The 19,233-nt window shown below is 36.8% G+C and overlaps 1 protein-coding gene across 4 annotated transcripts in view; it reads left to right on the top strand.

The window, feature by feature from the left end:
- Nucleotides 1–18,413, top strand: part of KCNC2 (potassium voltage-gated channel subfamily C member 2) — a 237,325-nt gene extending 218,912 nt beyond the window's left edge. The window contains exons 3-6 of one of the 4 annotated variants that reach the window (XM_027967148.3): nt 7,336–8,263; nt 10,334–10,498; nt 16,119–16,213; nt 17,290–18,413. In XM_027967148.3, coding sequence (XP_027822949.1) covers nt 7,336–8,263; nt 10,334–10,498; nt 16,119–16,180 — 1,155 coding nt within the window. In that variant the 3' untranslated portion in view covers nt 16,181–16,213; nt 17,290–18,413. Of the gene's footprint in view, nt 1–7,335; nt 8,264–10,333 lie in introns of all 4 variants that reach the window. The other 3 variants (XR_009600195.1, XM_042246526.2, XM_042246525.2) reach the window with 3 other exon arrangements.
- Nucleotides 18,414–19,233: the final 820 nt, after the last annotated feature.

Raw genomic sequence — 19,233 nt, 5'->3', positions numbered from 1 at the left:
CAAATAGCTGTGAAAAGAAGAGAGGAGAAAAGCAAAGAGAAAAGGAAAGATGTAAGCATCTGAATGCAGAGTTCCAAAGCATAGCAAGAAGAGATAAGAAAGCCTTCTTCAGCGATCAATGCAAAGAAATAGAGGAAAACAACAGAATGGGAAAGACTAGAGATCTCTTTAAGAAAATGAGAGATACCAAAGGAACATTTCATGCAAAGATGGGCTCCATAAAGGACAGAAATGGGATGGACCTAACAGAAGCAGAAGATGTTAAGAAGAGGTGGCAAGAATACACAGAAGAACTGTACAAAAAAGATCTTCATGACCCAGATAATCATGATGGTGTGATCACTCACCTAGAGCCAGACATCCTGGAATGTGAAGTCAAGTGGGCCTTAGAAAGCATCACTACGAACAAAGCTAGTAGAGGTGATGGAATTCCAGTTGAGCTGTTTCAAATCCTGAAAGATGATGCTGTGAAAGTGCTGCACTCAATATGCCAGCACATTTGGAAAACTCAGCAGTGGCCACAGGACTGGAAAAGGTCAGTTTTCCTTCCAATCCCAAAGAAAGGCAATGCCAAAGAATGCTCAAACTACCACACAATTGCAGTCATCTCCCCCGCTAGTAAAGTAATGCTCAAAATTCTCCAAGCCAGGCTTCAGCAATACATGAACCGTGAACTTCCTGATGTTCAAGCTGGTTTTAGAAAAGGCCGTGGAACCAGAGATCAAATTGCCAACATCCGCTGGATCATGGAAAAAGCAAGAGAGTTCCAGAAAAACATCTATTTCTCCTTTATTGACTATGCCAAAGCCTTTGACTGTGTGGATCACAGTAAACTGTGGAAAATTCTGAAAGAGATGGGAATACAGACCACCTGACCTGCCTCTTGAGAAATCTGTATGCAGGTCAGGAAGCAATAGTTAGAACTGGACATGGAACAACAGACTGGTTCCAAATAGGAAAAGGAGTACGTCAAGGCTGTATATTGTCACCCTGCTTATTTAACTTCTATGCAGAGTACATCACGAGAAACGCTGGACTGGAAGAAACACAAGCTGGAATCAAGATTGCCGGGAGAAATATCAATAATCTCAGATATGCAGGTGACACCACCCTTACAGCAGAAAGTGAAGAGGAACTAAAAAGCCTCTTGATAAAAAGTGAAAGAGGAGAGTGAAAGAGTTGGCCTAAAGCTCAACATTCAGAAAATGAAGATCATGGCATCCAGTCCCATCACTTCATGGGAAATAGATGGGGAAACAGTGGAAACTGTCAGACTTTATTTTTGGGGGGCTCCAAAATTTCTGCAGATGGTGACTGCAGCCATGGAATTAATAGACGCTTACTCCTTGGAAGAAAAGTTATGACCAACCTAGATAGCAAATTCAAAAGCAGAGACATTACTTTGCCGAATAAGGTCCGTCTGGTCAAGGCTATGATTTTTCCTGTGGTCATGTATGGATGTGAGAGTTGAACTGTGAAGAAGGCTGAGTGCAGAAGAATTGATGCTTTTTTATTTTTTATTTTTTTTACTTTACGATACTGTATCGGTTTTGCCATATATTGATGCTTTTGAACTGCGGTGTTGGAGATGACTCTTGAGAGTCCCTTGGACTGCAAGGAGATCCAACCAGTCCATTCTGAAGGAGACCAACCCTGGGATTTCTTTGGAAGGACTGATGCTAAAGCTGAAACTCCAGTACTTTGGCCACCTCATGCAAAGAGTTGACTCATTGATAAAGACTCTGATTCTGCCGGGGGCGGTGGCGGGGTGGTGGTTGGGGGCAGGAGGAAAAGGGGACGACAGAGGATGAGATGGCTGGATGGCATCACTGACCCGATGGATGTGAGTCTGAGTGAACTCTGGTAGTTGGTGGTGGACAGGGAGGTCTGGCGTGCTGCAATTCATGGGGTTGCAAAGAGTCGGACACGACTGAGCGACTGAACTGAACTGAACTGTGACCGAATCAGGGGATATAGAAATGAATATGACAATATTCAAGTCCTTAAACAGTTACCAATTCAGTGGAGAGAAAAATAATTAATTAATTAATTAAAGTCTTCTTTCCCCCTATTTCTTTCCCTTTGTATTTCTTTTTCTTAATATTATTCAGTGTAACCTCTCATTTACTCATTTTGAGGCAATCTGTGAGTTAGGAACAAAGGAAGACATTTTCTATCTCTGAGACTCTTAGATTTAAGTTCAAATAAAGTGTTCACATCCTTTGTTAAAGAAATCCAGCTGTAGCCTCTGGATAATCCTAGATCTTCAAGATTTCTGGAGCTACCCTTTCATTTGATGCTCAAACTAAATTCCTAGTAAACTGAGATCCTATTCTTCACTCCGTGGGAAGCTTTGTCTCCCAGTATCTCCAAGGACTTTACTGGGGGCTCCATTTCTCCTGACGCCCTTTTACTGTTATTTGTTGCTCTCTTATGTTTTTGAATCTGACTGTGTATGTTTCCTCCTTGGCTGCCTGCTGCCCTCCTGTCACCCTCCCGTGGCCCAAGAACTTCATTACTCAGAGCATGTTCAACACCAAGCTGTTTTGTAAAACCACCTTTTACTGAGGCATAAGAAAGCAAGCATCATCTTAGAATTTAATATTCTCCGTTAGTCTCCTAAGGTTCTTTTGCTATATCTGTGGTGGTGGTGGTGGTGTAGTCTCTAAGTCGCCTGACTCTTGCTACCCCATAACCTGCCAGGCTCCTCTGTCCATGGGATTTTCCAGGAAAGAATAATGGAGTGGGTTGCCATTTCCTTCTCCAGGGTATCTTCCCAACCTAGAAATCGAACCCCGGTCTCCTGCATTGCAGACAGATTCTTTACTGACTATCTGTGGGGGGATTTCTAATTGTTTGTCCTCGCATTATGGACTTTTCCTCCTTGTCTTTGGAGACCTTTTCCATTTCCTTCTTGTTAAAATTCAACTTTCTCGTAACATCCTCTTTTGCAGGCTGACAGAAGCCAACTTCCAATTCCCTGCCATGTAATAATGAAGTAACCGTTGGCTTTCAGTTACAGCTTTCTTATTCTTGACCATACCAAGTGTCCTTAGCCTTTATTAATGACCTATCTAGCTGTTTTTTAAACAAAATAATCATCTACTTAGAAGATGAATCCTGTATATTTCCAAGCATATCAAAGTTTATTTCTATTTTTCATACTCTCTATATTTTCCTATGTTATAATATTATCATACCAGCAGATGTACAAAGTCCTTAAAAGCTAAAGACATATTGAGTTATAAAGACTACAATGTAGAATAATACAAATGCAAAAATCATCATGTGGTTCTTTAAATAATTCTAATAAAATTTTTGATAGATGAAAGATCCAAATGACATAAAACCAGACAACTTTTGGTTTCTAAAGTTTTGTGTCTTAGAATTGTGTATACTTAGAAACTGTTCTGTTGCTTTGCTTACTCAGTTATTTGTGTAGAAGCCAGAATTTTGTCTTAACATAAACACACATGGGCCATAAACATCCCATTACATAGGAGGTAGTTAGCTAGTCTTATCAAGGTTTAGGAAAACTCTTTTAAGAGTCTACAAATGCTTAGAATTTAAAAACTACTCCAATTCACTTAGTAATCAATTATCCATCTTGTATTATCAGTCTGTTGAAAAAACACGGGAACAGAGGTTTCAAACTATACTATGCATAGCAATCACCTAGAAAGCCTGTAGAATGCAAATTCCATCTCCCCAAACAGTGGAATCTGACATCTGATGTAGGGCTAAGAAATTCACATTTACGTAAGCTGCCCAGGTGTGTTATAATGAATGTGAGCACAGTTTTGGAAATATGAGGCGGGTATTTAAATAATGTCCTAGTTCAAAATGATTCATGTTACTTAAATCCTAGCCACCTAGTGTGGTATCTTAAGACTTTTTTGACCTTTTCCTGGTGACATAACTTGTTTAATGAACATAAACAGTAAGTTCCAGTAATTCTTACTGAGGTAATAATGATTTCAAGTATTTTCATAGTGCTTTAAATTACAAGCCATCTTTTATTTTCACTTTATCCCAGTCAGTGGGGCTGGTGCAATAATTTAAGACAGGTTAATTCTATAGGTCTCCCAATATAGAAAGTCCAAAGGGACTCTACCAGCACTCAAACCTCAAAAGTCACCTTACAGTCTCATTTTAAATTCAAATACAGGTAATATTTTTGGTTGATTTAAAACCTTTGAAAAGTGAGGATCTCCGTGCTAATTTGGGATTTGTTCATCACAATTTGTGCAAAAGAGGCAGACCTGAAAAGTCTACTCTACTCTTCCTTTGGTGTTCCCTTCAAGGCATCACTTAAGAAATTCCAGACATTTTTGTTAAAACTTCTCTCTTGTGTGATACACATCTCTCCTTTCTATCAGGTTGACCTCCGCTTATCCTTCAAAGTCCAGTCTATTGATATTTTCTCAGAGGTTTCTATAACCTCTCAGTCTAAATAAAGTTTTAGGTCATTTTTTCCTTTCATTGAATTTATTATAATTGCAATTGTGTAATTTTGTGTAGTTAAATATTTAATGTCTGTATGCCTAGTGGATTGTGAGTTCCTCAAAGGATGGGATTGTGTTTTGTTTACTACTGTTAAAGTAAGGCCCTATCCCTGTGGCCTGGCATACAGAGGCACTCAACATACTTGTTGAATTAATGAATGAAATCTAGGGGAAAATATCTGACTGGAAAAGATTTTAGCACTTTATACTGATGAGCATAAAAGTATGGTTGAAAACTGTCTTTGCTGTATGAGAGGTGGTAAGTCAGGACTAATTTTGAATGAGCAACATTGAAGTTCCCACTCTATTCTCTACAGAGTATAGGTGGACAGCATTTGAGACTGAAAACTTAGTTTAGCCAGAGAAAATGCTGACTCAGAAACACTGGGATCAAAGATAAAAGTGCAGTTTACTTTAATTGCTTTGTACTCTCTAACATCGCACAGATGGAATTTGCCCACTAAACCCTTAGACGCTTAGCCTAAAATTTTGGATGCCGTGGTGGGATATGTGGGGAATGGCTGTGGAGGACTCAGTATGTCACACTGCTGAGGCTCTAGTGACAAAAGAACAGGGTGGAGTCAGAAACGAGCGTGACTCTCAGATCCAGAGATGAAACTGTGATTAGGTAAAGAAGTGACACACAGATCAAAGATAATTGATTCTTTCTCCAAAAGATGTAATATTTTAAAGACTCTGTGAGGTCCTAGTGATATTGAGTGTTAGAACAAGTAGTTGACTTAAAAAGAGTATATTTATGTGTATGAAGGAAAAACTAAGTGAAAAAAAAATGCCATCATCTCACAGTATATCTGGAAAAGATCATAGTCAAACTGTAACGTCAAAACCAAGGGAAGTTGGAAGATAGGAATGGAAAAATAAGGCAAAGCCTTGATTTACATGACTTATAATATTAATATGAATGATGTACTTTACTAGCACACTGCAGAGAAACTAGTCCATAATTTGGGGTGGTTCTTTCCTTTTCTGGAGAAGGAAATGGCAACCTGCTCCAGTACTCTTGCCTGGAAAAATCCCATGGATGGAGGAGCCTGGTAGGCTACAGTCCATGGGGTTGCAAAGAGTCGGACACGACTTCACTTTCACTTTCTTTTCCTTTTTCGTTGAGGTTATAGTTGATGTACAATATTTTATGTTTCAGATGTACAGCATAGTGGTTTACAACTTTTAAAAAGCTGTATTCAATTTATAGTTATTAAAACTATTGGATAGTATTCCCTAAGTTGTACTATATATCTTTATAACTTACTCATTTTATCCATAATTGTTTGTACCTCTTAATCCTTTACCCCTATCTTTCCCCTGCCTCTTGAGAAGTTTCTTTAAGGCAGATAATCTCAGTCCTAAGATTTTTTTTTTCAGTCTTTTTGTGTATCTCATGTATTTGGCAAGATCTGTGTATCTCTTACATTGAAATTCAACCAGGGAAAAAGGAAGATGATTTTAATCTCTTCTTGAAACTTAGATCTTTTCAATGTTTAGTTGAGAAGCTGGTATTAGGGAAGAGCTTTGGGTTCAGGACATGTCGTACTATTTCTCAAAAAGATCTCCCTCTATTTGACTGATGACCTCTTCCTCCTGAATAACTCATTTGTTTAGATATTCAAGGACCCTTGGGAGTCTCTTGATGCTCAGTGAGCATGCCCAGTCTGAGCACACTCAGAGAGTGCCAGGGATCTGCCAGCTTTTCTGAAAGCCTCCGGTGCTGACAGCTGGCAACAGTGTTATGCGCTTCACATGACACTGGGTCTCAGATTTTCAGATCTTTCATATTAAGACGAATGTGATCCTAAAATAAAGGTTTTGACATATTTGTATTCTACATCTGAGAGTTTGGTAGTTACGGGAACAGAATCTGGGGCAAAACTTATCAGGTTAATCTTATGACTTTGAAAAGTTACAAACTCTGTGACCATAAAAGGTGGCAGTGTGGTGTCCTTATGAGTATTGTGTGAGTTAATTATGTAAATTGCTTTGAAGAGTGTTTGGTACTAGTAAGAACTATATAAGTGGGAGCTTTTATTATTATTCTGTATTAGTAAGTGTGTGTATTAGTCATATATTATTGGCCAAAAAAATGTTGAGTTTTAAAAATCCTGTATAACATATATTTTATAACTTTTTAACATATTATTCTAACATCTGAAGTTCTTTTTCAGGAGAGGAAGAATGCCTGTTAATTTGTCCCTTTATTCTTTCTCTCCCTTCAGTCTCAATGCCAACTCTTCTTCCTTAGGTTTGCAAGACTTCACCTTTGGTTGATATAAATGGTAGCACAGCTCAGATAGTTTTCTCATGTTCACACCTCATGATAATCTGAACATTTATGAAGAAGCCTGCAGTTAAATATGGGTGGCTTCCAAATTTCCATCAGTGTAGACTGCACCTTATATTTATGGTTGTCAATCTGGATCTAATACACGAAGATTTCTAGGATCGCAACCAATATCTGGAGCCATTGTCTACATTTATTTTTTTTTCAGCCTGCTGCCCTTTAACATTCGATTGCAAGGATTTTATTTTTTGCTCTTTTTCTTACACAAAAGAGTCAAATTGTTTTCCAACATAAATCAAAACTTTTAATCTATATAAGCTGGAAAAAAAGCTTGAAACATCCTTCCTGTGCAACTCTAATGGATGTTACCTACATGTCTGAGTTCTTCCAGTTGAGTAACATCCCAAGTGAAATCTCCAAAAAACATGTTTATACTTCTTCATCTACAGGAAGTGCTCTTAGACTTGGATTGAAGTATATTATGGTTCAGATCATTCTATGTTTCTTCTTTTATTTCTTTTTTTTTCTCTACAGTTTATTGCTTTTGCTTCTTTATTCTTCATCCTGGTTTCAATCACAACCTTTTGCCTGGAGACGCACGAAGCTTTCAATATTGTCAAAAACAAGACAGAATCAGTCACCAATGGCACCAGTGTGGTTCCACAGTATGAAATTGAAACGGATCCTGCCTTGACGTATATAGAAGGAGTGTGCGTGGTATGGTTTACTTTTGAATTTTTAGTCCGTATTGTTTTCTCCCCCAATAAACTTGAATTCGTCAAAAACCTCTTGAATATCATTGACTTTGTGGCCATCCTACCCTTCTACTTAGAGGTGGGCCTCAGCGGGCTCTCATCTAAAGCTGCTAAAGATGTACTTGGCTTCCTCAGAGTGGTCAGATTTGTGAGGATCCTGAGGATCTTCAAGCTCACCCGCCATTTTGTAGGTTTGAGGGTGCTTGGACACACTCTTCGAGCGAGTACAAATGAATTTTTGCTGCTCATAATATTCCTGGCTCTAGGAGTTTTGATATTTGCTACTATGATCTACTATGCGGAGAGAGTGGGTGCCCAGCCCAACGACCCTTCAGCTAGTGAGCACACGCAGTTCAAAAACATCCCCATTGGGTTCTGGTGGGCTGTAGTGACCATGACTACCTTGGGCTATGGAGATATGTACCCCCAAACGTGGTCGGGGATGCTGGTGGGAGCCCTGTGTGCTCTGGCTGGAGTACTGACAATAGCCATGCCAGTGCCTGTCATTGTCAACAACTTCGGAATGTACTACTCCTTGGCAATGGCGAAGCAGAAGCTTCCAAGAAAAAGAAAGAAGCACATCCCTCCTGCTCCTCAGGCAAGCTCGCCTACTTTTTGCAAGACAGAATTAAACATGGCCTGCAACAGCAAACAGGGTGACACGTGTCTGGGCAAAGACAATCGGCTTCTGGAACATAACAGATCAGGTAAGGCACGGTTTCAAATGCATGCCATTAAATACTTTATAGACCAGTATGTCCCTTAAGTAGAAGGCACCTTCTCATTTTCTGCAAGTGTTTGGAGTTTTCAGTTCTACCCCTTTACAAAATCTGTTTGTGTCAGGCTCGTAGATAGCTAGACTGTAGCTTTTCTAAATGAATCCTAAGTAGAAGTCCGCATAGCTGGTCTATAGAGTTCTCCTGCTTTGACGGGAATGCCCTGTGCTGACGGCGCCAATATTTTCTTTTGCCTGTGTGTTGCTTTTGTGCCGTTGTTTCTTTGTTTCCCTGCACGATGTGGCGGTATGATATTGGACATTTTCCATCCTTCATTCTCAAAATGTTGATCTCCATATCATTTGGCTTGGTGTGTTTGTCTCAGTTTTATCTCTGCCACACGGGGCCATGCATTTTGACCTAATTCACAAGAAGAAGTTATGTAAAAAGAACGGATGTTTACGTTTCAAAGGCCTAAACACTGAAGAGGTGATATGTAAGAGTGTGCCCTGTGGAAAGGAAAGGTCTTCCTCATTAATATTATGGAGGGTTGATTAAGTTTTCATTATTCTTAAGTTAGGCTATTTCAATATAATTCCTTTGCTTTGGGTAAAGTGCTGTGTAGTACAATCAGCCCAACATTATGCAGGGTCTAGAGGATCTGCTTTGGCTAATCAATAGGAAGGTTGAATTTCTCTGTGGATTTCCTTTTTTATACATTCTGCACTGGTCTCTTTTCCCTTCCAGAATATAATTTTGGATAAATTCCTGCTTGAAATTAGCTGAATTCCTACTTCTCTCTATAGCCATAGATAATCTAGAGTTAATTGACTGTAAATTGACATTCAGTTTGCCAAAGTGATAGTCAATAGTGTCTTCTCTAATCTGTTATGTCTAGTACAGATGAAATATATTGTAGACCTCACAATTTAACTAATTTTTTGTCATCTATGAAATGCTAAATATATGCATTCCCTATAACTTAAATAGTTTAATCTTTTTCCTGTAGAAAAATAATTTATGACCATCTCATGTGAATAATTTAGCATTATTTAGAAATAACACTGATTAAACAAAACAAGCAAACTAGCATACAAATGGAAAAAGCAAGTGACATTTTCACAGGTTGCCTCCTTAGCTCCCAGAAGCTATTATGGATTAAATAGTGGCGGGGCGTTGGGGGGAACTTAACTGGGACTGAACTGCTTTTTAAAAGATTTTATTCAAAGTCCTTATGTTTATTTAGTAGATTGTTTTGCAAATTCTGTCAGTATGTTTCTGAGAGTTGCTGTCCAGGAATGTCCTTGTGAAAGAAAGTTTGCGTTGCTGCCCTTATTGGATTGTTCTGAGGTACCTGTGCAGAGCTTTTCTGAAGGGCATGGAAAGGAGGACACACTCTCAGCTTGGGCAAGCACTGTTACCAGCTAGCATCTAGGCTATAGGACATGAAAGTCTTTGGCAAGTATTTAGACGTAAACGTTTCAAGGGCATTTGGAGAAGGTGATGTTGTTCCATTGTTATGCTCAAAAATACTATGTCACTTCAAAACAGAGAACCTGGACACAAAGTCTGTAAACTTTGGGATTGTTTTCATTATAAAATTTGGGAAAAATTACTTTCAGAAAATAATGAAAGCATATGTCTTTTAGCACTGCAAAGACAATTATTTTCTTAGGAGTTTCTCCTTCAGTAGGCTCCATTTTTAAAGACGTACAGTATCTAGATAACCTGTCAAAAGTGGAAACATATTAATTTCGTGTGCTACTACATTATCACACTTACTTTGAATCATGTTAGTTTTGTAAAAGTCGTTGTCATATTAGATAAAATCCAACATGAAATTAAAATTTCCCTGAGAACATTTCTCTCCTTTTCAATACATTTCCATTTTGCTCCATGTAAGTTTTTGTGACGAGTGATGAAAATTCTTTTCTTATCATGTTGTGATTATTGTAGTTTGTATTATCGAGTGACTGTACTATGGACATTCGGTGTAAACTCTTTGTATTGTCTCATTTCCTCATCATCACTGTCTGTCAATGGGCACGGCGCTGTGACCAGTGTTATCAGGTGACGACAGTGCAGGAAGTGAGCCGCCATTATCACCCCCAGAAAGGCTCCCCATCAGGCGCTCTAGTACCAGAGACAGACACAGAAGAGGGGAAACATGTTTCCTGCTGACGGCAGGTGATTACACGTGCACCTCTGATGGAGGGATCAGGAAAGGTAGGCATGCATTTCATCACATCCTGACAGGTGACTTAGCAATTAAATGCTGCAGATGTATGGAGTGATGTAAAATGCTCATTCATCATTTTCTAGGAACAACTATGACATCATAGTGCTTTTTGCCTCATTACATCTTATCTCATTATAAACATTTAAAAATATGTATCATGACAGCCAACTTGATTGTCATATCTGAAAAACATTTCACCCTTTCTTTTTTTTTTATGTTTTGGTTTTCCATTTGTCTATGGGCAGAATTGTAATGAAGTATTTAATAATTAAGTCAATCATTTAATTGTTTTAATATAATATATTCAGCAGCCTTGAAAAGTTATCTTTTTTCTTCAATGAATTAAACTCACTAATTAACTCTATGCATCTGTTTGACACGTGGTTGATAATTATAAAACAATAATAAAGCTTTTTCTTTAAAGTAAAGCATTAAACATACTGTAATGGTCTCTTATCCTGGTGGCTCAGACGGTAAAGCGTCTGTCTACAATGTGGGAGACCTGGGTTGGATCCCTGGGTCGGGAAGATCCCCTGGAGAAAGAAATGGCAGTCTACTTCAGTACTATTGCCTGGAAAATCCCATGGACAGAGGAGCCTGGTAGGCTACAGTCCATGGGATGACAAAGAGTCGGACATGACTGAGCAACTTCACTTAATGGTCTCTTATCCAGTGTTTGGGCAAATTTTCCCCAGTAATTAATCTCAATGTCAGGAGCTTGCTAAGGTACATGATCCTCTGGCCATACAGAACAGTATAGCCAATCAGTGGAAAGGTTACTTACTGTACTGTACATTTTGTAAAATGTACTTATAAAATTTCTCTTCTGGGCAGTAATCATTTTATTATTGTTTTTTAATTGACCCTGAACAATTCCTGGCTCATAGAAGATACTTAATATCTGTTGAATGGATACATTGTATTAGGTAGGCATCTTGGTTAAGAAATATATCAGGATACTGAAGCTCTACTCCAGCATGTGGTTTTATTTCCCTAGATTGTATCAACCATCTATGATGATTCCTTAGGTGCTAGTTTTCATTTTCATTTTATTAAACTTTGCCAACCAAACAATTGGACCCTTTTTATCCTCAAGAAGTTAGTTTCGTGACACTTATAACCCACCCTTGTCAAAGTTCTCGTATGCTCTTAGAACACCTTCTACTTTGAGAATTCCAGTTGCTTTAGTGCCAAGGTTATTTTACTCGATTTACTGACAGAATAGAGAAAGAACTACAAATTTCTTATGAAGAAATAATAATTTCTTAGGCAATTGACTGAATTTGAATGAAAAGCCACTCTAAAAGTTTCATGTTAGTGCAACTACATTTTAAAAATATTGTGCTTTTTTGCTATTCATTGCAGTTTCTCCCTACAGAATACTTTACCGCTTTAAGTCTAAAATATTTATTTTATGAAGCCTATTTCCTCTGAAATAGCTCATTACCCATGTTGTGCTTCATTTTTGTTTCTTCTGAGCACTTTACATTGTTCTTTCTGTCTCCATACAAAAGAGAAGACAGAGGACTCTTCTTTTGTTGCTTTAATGTGTAACATTTTAAATTATACTTCATTCCAAGAACTGTCACTCTTTGCATCTATCTCTTGTACCAAAATGTATTTCAGTTATCTGATTTTTCACTATTTTATATTGTTACAATAGTTTTAAAATATTTTTATAATTAATACTCTATCACAGTACTTAAACAAAATATATGTATATAACTAATAATATAGAATATAGTACTTAAAGTGCCTTGTAATCTTAATCGCTATATATGTATGTACATATATCCATATGTGTATATATGTATTTTTATGTATTATGTGGTTATATTTGGATATATTTTAAGCATCATTCACTAAAATATCACATGCAATATTTATACTAGGGCTACATGTTAAGACTCTAGCTAGAATGTTTTTCTTCTATGTTAGATAATATTTTGAATTTTAAACTGTCAAAGGGGATCACATATTTAAGAAGACTTTGAAAACTATAAAGCACCTGTGATAGTTTTCCTGTAAAATGGCAAAATTCCATAGCAAAGCAATTAATAAGATATTGTGTTTATATAAGAAAATTATACATGTGATCTTATTTCACAAATACAAATTCCATCAATGAGAGCATCTTTGAAAACCCAACTATGAGCTTTTTATTTTTCATCATTTCTCACTATAAGCAAATCCTTTTTCATTCTTGCTTAGTTATTTTGTAGATCTGTGTTGTTTTTTTTTTTTTCCTAGATCTGGTAACATTTCTGGCTATTCTTACTTAATCTTCTCAGTGTTTTCTCTGTCATGTCTATTAGAAATCCATTCATTTCTTCTCCTGTTTCCTTTATATAGATTAGAGATGTCTTCTATTATTCCCACTCACATATGTATGCTTCTAATGGTTTCCTACACTGACCTGATTTTTGAGTTATGTAAATTCTCCCCTATATAGATGAGAAAAATGACTGGATTCCCATTGTTTTCTTTTTCTATCAACAAGTGTAAATGCAGTTGGGCATACATTAAGAAAACATGTGGATTACCTAAAAGAATGGACTCCCAAAACTTAGAACCTATGATTTTATTTATACAGTAGTTTTATTTATATATCATTTTACATGAACATAAACATCTCATTGATAGTGCACAAATAGGCAGTTTCAATATTGCCTCAAACAAATATGTGCTTTTAAAAGCTGTATAAAGTGTATATCATGTATTTAGATGTTAGTTCAGATTGAGTTCAGTATTGCTTATTCTCATAAATTATATTTTCAGTCATTCCATTCAATAAAAGCTTGATAAGGCAAAATTTTGTCAAATTTTCTAATCATAATGAACCTGCAGAATAAAGGAAGAATAAATGTATATGAAAAACATAATTTTACTAATTAAATACTTGTTACTAAATTATAAGGGAACCCTTCTCAAGTGGACACTGAAATCACTGGAAAGACTTATAAACAGAATAAATAATATTTATCTTAATGACTATAATTCAGAAAAGTAACTAAACATTTGCAAGGGCAACCAAGATTTGCATGTAAATAACATGATTAATATAAATTGTTAAACAGATTTTTACCTTTTTTGGAAGTCTCATAGGGAACACGGTTATTGTGGGGAATAAGATATTTATTTTTACAAGGATGGTTTATAGTTATTAGCAACTTCTTTGATTCATGTATATTCACGAGGTTGCTTTTAATCAAAACCAATCAATGTTTATAGTCTAGTTTACATTTTTAGGTTACACTAAAAATCCAAGTCAACTTGGATAAATTGTTCTTTCTCCAATCCTAGTTATATTTCCAATCGCATTACAGAAGAGGAATGATAATTAGCCCTCTAGGAATGTGAAGGTCCCTATGTAAGAGTGAATGACTTGCAATTCCTTTTTAATTATTTAGGACATTCTCTCATTAACTGTTCCATCACCCAGCAGAGCAGAGTGAAATATATGCGTTATAGCTCAAAATACTAATAAAACATGTAGGCAGATAATTTTCTCATTAGCAGAAATTACGTCCTAGAGAACTTTACTGTAATCAGTGGATGACGTAAATTTTCATCGACAAAATATCAAAGAAAACATCTAATCTGCTGAAAGTTTGTGGGTGTGTATGTAGAGAGGGGGTTCCTACTAGTCAAACCTTACCCCACAGCAGAGCTGTTTCATTTTCCGGATCTATAACACTTTTTCAGTGGAGCTGTCAGAACATTTATTTACTGAATTGTATAATAATGCCTGTTTTTTCAGTTAATGATTGCCTGCCTTTTAAGACAATTTTGCCTCTACTTTTACAGTAGGTACTCACTACCTCGTTTACCTGCCTCTAGTCTTTTCTAATAAAAAATACCACAATCTATACTCCTCCTAAAAGTGTCCTTGATGTGGTGTGGGTTAAGCAGCTAAGGCAAATCAGTGGGTTAAAGTTTGTTGGAAAGACCTGTAAGTGGGAAGGATTCTGTAAGTCAATGATTATTATGAACAGAAGATTAGAATGCAAGATAATAGGAAGAAAAAGTGGATTAATATCAAATTATTCTTCATTCCTGGCAGGGAAGAATCAGCTGAAAATATATAATCAAAATCAGATTTAAGTTTACTGAAATGATGACTCAGTTTATATTATATAGTTATTTATTTTTTAATACAAGGGATTAGAAATAGGCATTCATTCTACATCACCTAGATAATGGCATTAAAAGCCATTATTGACGAATCATCTTTTTAACCCCATAAAGCTGGAAGATTAAAGATGCTGGGAAAGAGTTGTCCACTTAAACTTAAGCAAGCTTTATTAGCTTAGTGAATACTAAAATAAGAATGAAAAGAGAAAAAACAGCTCATTTATTTTTTTTTCAGGGACATATTCTGAAATTTTAAAATGTTAGCCAAATTTATATCTTACTTAAGTTGCTTTGCATAATTCTTAAAAGTTTTCTGATACTGAATATGTCAAAATTGCATCAATACAAACTATATTTGGAAAAGAATAGATTTTGAAGTATTACAATAGTAATTTGTGATAGCTGGCTTAATCTTTTGGAAATGACAGCTACAGTAAGCTTCATTTTTTTTTTTTAGAGTTGTAAATTGTCTCAATATTGAATTCTTTGTAAGCGAATTCTTTGAGCTCAAAAATAGCACTTTGATTACCCTGCATGATATTGTTTGTCTGTGTCTATTTTCTGGTTGAATTCAACTGATGTCTGTGCATTTTTCCATAAAAGGATATGAAAAATCCCGAAGCTTAAACAACATAGCGGGCTTGGCAGGCAATGCTCTGAGGCTCTCTCCAGTAACTTCACCTTACAACTCTCCTTGTCCTCTGAGGCGCTCTCGATCTCCCATCCCATCTATCTTGTAAACCAAACTGCATCAGTTGGCTAAATGGTCTTAATTCAAGTACTGTTTACCCCATAATGGAAATAATTAAATGTAGAGTTACTCCAGACGCCATTAATACAGTATAAATCCTGCATGATACTACTATCTGAGGTCAGAAATGCCATTTGGGTAGCTGACGAATCTTATCCTGGCTTTAAACGAATCTTATCCTTGTAGTGCTACCACTTCTCCTTATGAATTGCCCTGATCTCCTTTCGCAATAAAGTGACAGATAGCATCAGATATTGGCGGGTAGCCTAATACATAAACACATCTTCAGGGAGATATATTTATATCATTGTGCTTCCAAATGCCAGCTACTTCATGGGGACTTCATTTCTTGTGACTCTGAACCATTCTGAAGATGTCTGGGATTCTGTTTTGAATGCACACAACGTGACTTTGGCCAGCTCATTTGCATGGACCATCTTGTCTTTATCACCTGAAAGCAATGTCGCAGAGTTCGGGGACCGCAGAGGGCTCGGGATATGTGTACTTGCATCGAACCATCCTGCTGACGTGAAAGCACTGGTTGACTGTTCTGCATGTTGAATTGTGGGGCAGGGAGGGTGAATTTCTCCTTGACAATTTTTTTTCTTTATTAATTCTTTGAAAAAAACCTTTGTTTTAAATAGTTTAATTTCTTGATTGATTTACTTTTCTTCCAAAATGCTGTATTGGAGTTCTGAATGTCTCTGGTTGTTTGCACACAGATAACTGCAAAGAGATTGTCATTACTGGTTACACGCAAGCCGAGGCCAGATCTCTTACTTAATGGCTTGGGGAAGGCACAAAACATGAGAGAAAGGTAACTGCCAGCCAGGCTTGCATCGTTCAGATAGGAATTGCTATTTGGAACTAGACTCATGGTTTTTTTTTTTTTTTTTTTTAATCCCAGAATTTGTCATCGTTTTCAGAGTCAGGGTGCCAAATACCACTCAAAATTCTTGTCTTTTTTACCCCCTTCTTTTATTTAATTAATTTATTTATTTTTTTTGCAAACAACAAAGAGCATTGTTGTTCACAGGAAGCTTTCTTGACCAGCCTTAAATTCCCGACTGACAGCATTAATCAGGTTTTCAGGCAGTGTTTAATCAGGTGCTTTGTCCTGTATGTTGTTCTGTCCGTATGTCTTAGCTCCCTGTCTTATATGTATATGCCATCTGTCTCCATGAAGCACAGAAATGCCTTGATAAGGTGTTCATGATTTTAGTACTGGGTCTTCTCCCCTGCCCCTTGCCTTCTTCACTACTTGGAACAGCCTCTCTGCTTTGTGTATAAATTAATGATGCCCCATAGACTACCTAAGTTAATCAGTACTGTGAACCTTTTTGAGAAGCAGGATTTAAGCAGCAGTTTTACCGTTGCATTTGATTGCCTGCTGCAGTGTCAGTTTCTACTACCTAGCAACCAGAATTCATCAGGACACACCAGTGAAACCCTCAGGGTGTCTTATTCTGTCCAAGTTGAAGACATTCTATTTGCACATCCCTACAAATGCAATAGCGGTAGTGTGTGTGATGTATTGGACGTGAGAGGGAAGAAAATACCATACTATAAATTGAGAGGTAAACAATATTTTTAAGGCATTTAGGATCCTTGAGACTGCTGATTCCTAATGCTCATGTTTATTTCCAGTTAGGGAGACAGTTGTCACTTTTAGAATTGGCCACATAACATGTATTATTTTATATCCCCAAGTCCTAGAGCATGACCTGCATGTCAGAGACCTTGTACAGCAATGTATTTACCCAGACGTAAACAACTGGTGTTTAGAGATTCAGTGATGCTTTTGATAACACTACACATAGAAAGTTATAATTAAACACAACTTTATGGTAAAGGAATTAATATACTGTCTGGTGCTGCTGTTATTGACTGCAGTGTTATACAGAATTTATCATGGATTTTTGACTGCTGAAAAAGGGACAGTGGAATTTAGCCATACCAAGGACTGTTCTGGAAACAGACTTCTGCTGCTGAATGTGCCCTGACGTGACCAGGTTGCACTTGGAAGAGATCCTGGCGTCTTCATGAGGCATGAGAAGCCTATGCAAGAGCTGTGGCTGGAACTCATTTGGTGCTGCCCATATGAGTGGTCTGCTGAGGACTGGCTGGTGTCCGTGAAACAGCTGTAAATACCAACATGTATGCATGGGTCAACAGCTTTGGCCATCTCACATCAAAGAAAGCCAGAGTCACGATCAACATCTCTGGAGCTTCAAGTAAGGCCCACACCTCTGTGAATTACCCTTTGTGGACCTGCAGTAGATTGTGCTGTGATCATAAAAGCAGTGATATTGGTATACTATAGGTCTGTCTTAATTTCCTTTATTTCTCCTTTGTTGGTTAGATCCACAAACACTAACTGTATCATTTATTTTTAATAAACCACTTATAGTAGCTTGTCATATTATGTTGTAAAATTTTCAGTGCCTATTTGTCCAAATTGACCCATTTGGAGTCTCAGATTTGTTTTAAGTTCTTAAAAGTTATTTGACTTAAACTCATTAATATTATTCATGATTCAAGTATTTTGTCATTGTTACCTCAATTATAAATATTACAAAAATAAAATTCTGGCAATGAGAGTATTTTTTTATTAAATTATCAAGAACTATGTCAGTATATAGTAGAATATTAATTGAATTATATCCTAAAATGTATATTTTGCATAAAAGAGATATTCTTCAATCAATTACTTTTTTTGTGAATTTTGTGGCAAAGAAGCTTGTACTTGTCTTTAAAACTGTTGTAGTTGAAACTATATAAGAATTCATCTTGCTTAATCAGTATTTCTAGAATTTATTAGTTCCCCTGGGACTCTGAATATAACATACAGCCTAATTATGAACCCCTATATCATGGACCTTTTGTGACCATCTCAAGGTGCATGCATAACCTTGAAGATAAACGGTGAAAATGTAATTAACTAAAATGAAGAATAAAAGGCAACTAAGTTGGGGATAAACTTGAATCGTATCTGAATAAATTATTCATGTTTTTTCCTTGGCTCGTCTCTTTATTTTGGAGTTTTCAACAGGCTCTACCATTTTTATGCATCGTGATAACAAAAGACACTCATGCATAATAAAGAATTTGAGATGAAAGGATTTGTAAACACACCTAGGTCACATTTTCATTCAAGCCTTGGACATGTAGCCAGTGTTTACCTCTTCTAAGTGATTTTTCCCTTATAATTCTGAAGTGGTAAAATTATTACTATGGTATTTGATTTTTATATGGCATTTTATGACTAAATACTGAATTTTCACTTACACTTTCCAACTTAATCATCACAGTGATTCTGGAGGTAAATATTTTTTTTTCATTTTATTGGTGTTGAAAGATCACAGAGGCAAGACTATTCACTTATGTATTTGTCACAATTTTCGTGTCATAGTTTCTTATGGTTTAAATTTCTACTGAGCTTCTTGTGCTAAGTCCTTTCAGTCATAGCCAACTCTTTGTGACCCTATGGACTGTAGCCTGCCAGGCACCTCTGTCCATGGGATCCTCTAGGCAAGCATACTGGAATGGGTTGCCATTTCTTACTCCAGGGGATCTTCCCTAAACCCGTGTCTCTTGCTTTGGCAGGAAGTTTCTTTACCATGACTGCCACCTGGGAAACCCTTTTATAAATGCCTTATCTTGTAAATATGACTTCTGTCTCACTTTTGGGTAACAGATGAGTGTTTCAGCAGTACACCACACATGGCTGGCATTCCATTTACATTGCAGCGTTATGTATTTATTTACCTGTAAATTCTATGTCACCAGCAGGAAAAGAGGAAAGGGAAAATGGAAAAGAGAAATAAGGTTGACAAA

This window comes from Ovis aries, chromosome 3 (assembly GCF_016772045.2).
Source record: "Ovis aries strain OAR_USU_Benz2616 breed Rambouillet chromosome 3, ARS-UI_Ramb_v3.0, whole genome shotgun sequence".
In the NCBI taxonomy this organism is placed as follows: domain Eukaryota; kingdom Metazoa; phylum Chordata; class Mammalia; order Artiodactyla; family Bovidae; genus Ovis; species Ovis aries.
The sequence above is the reverse complement of the archived record's forward strand: the minus strand, read 5'-3'. Positions and strand labels throughout refer to the sequence as shown.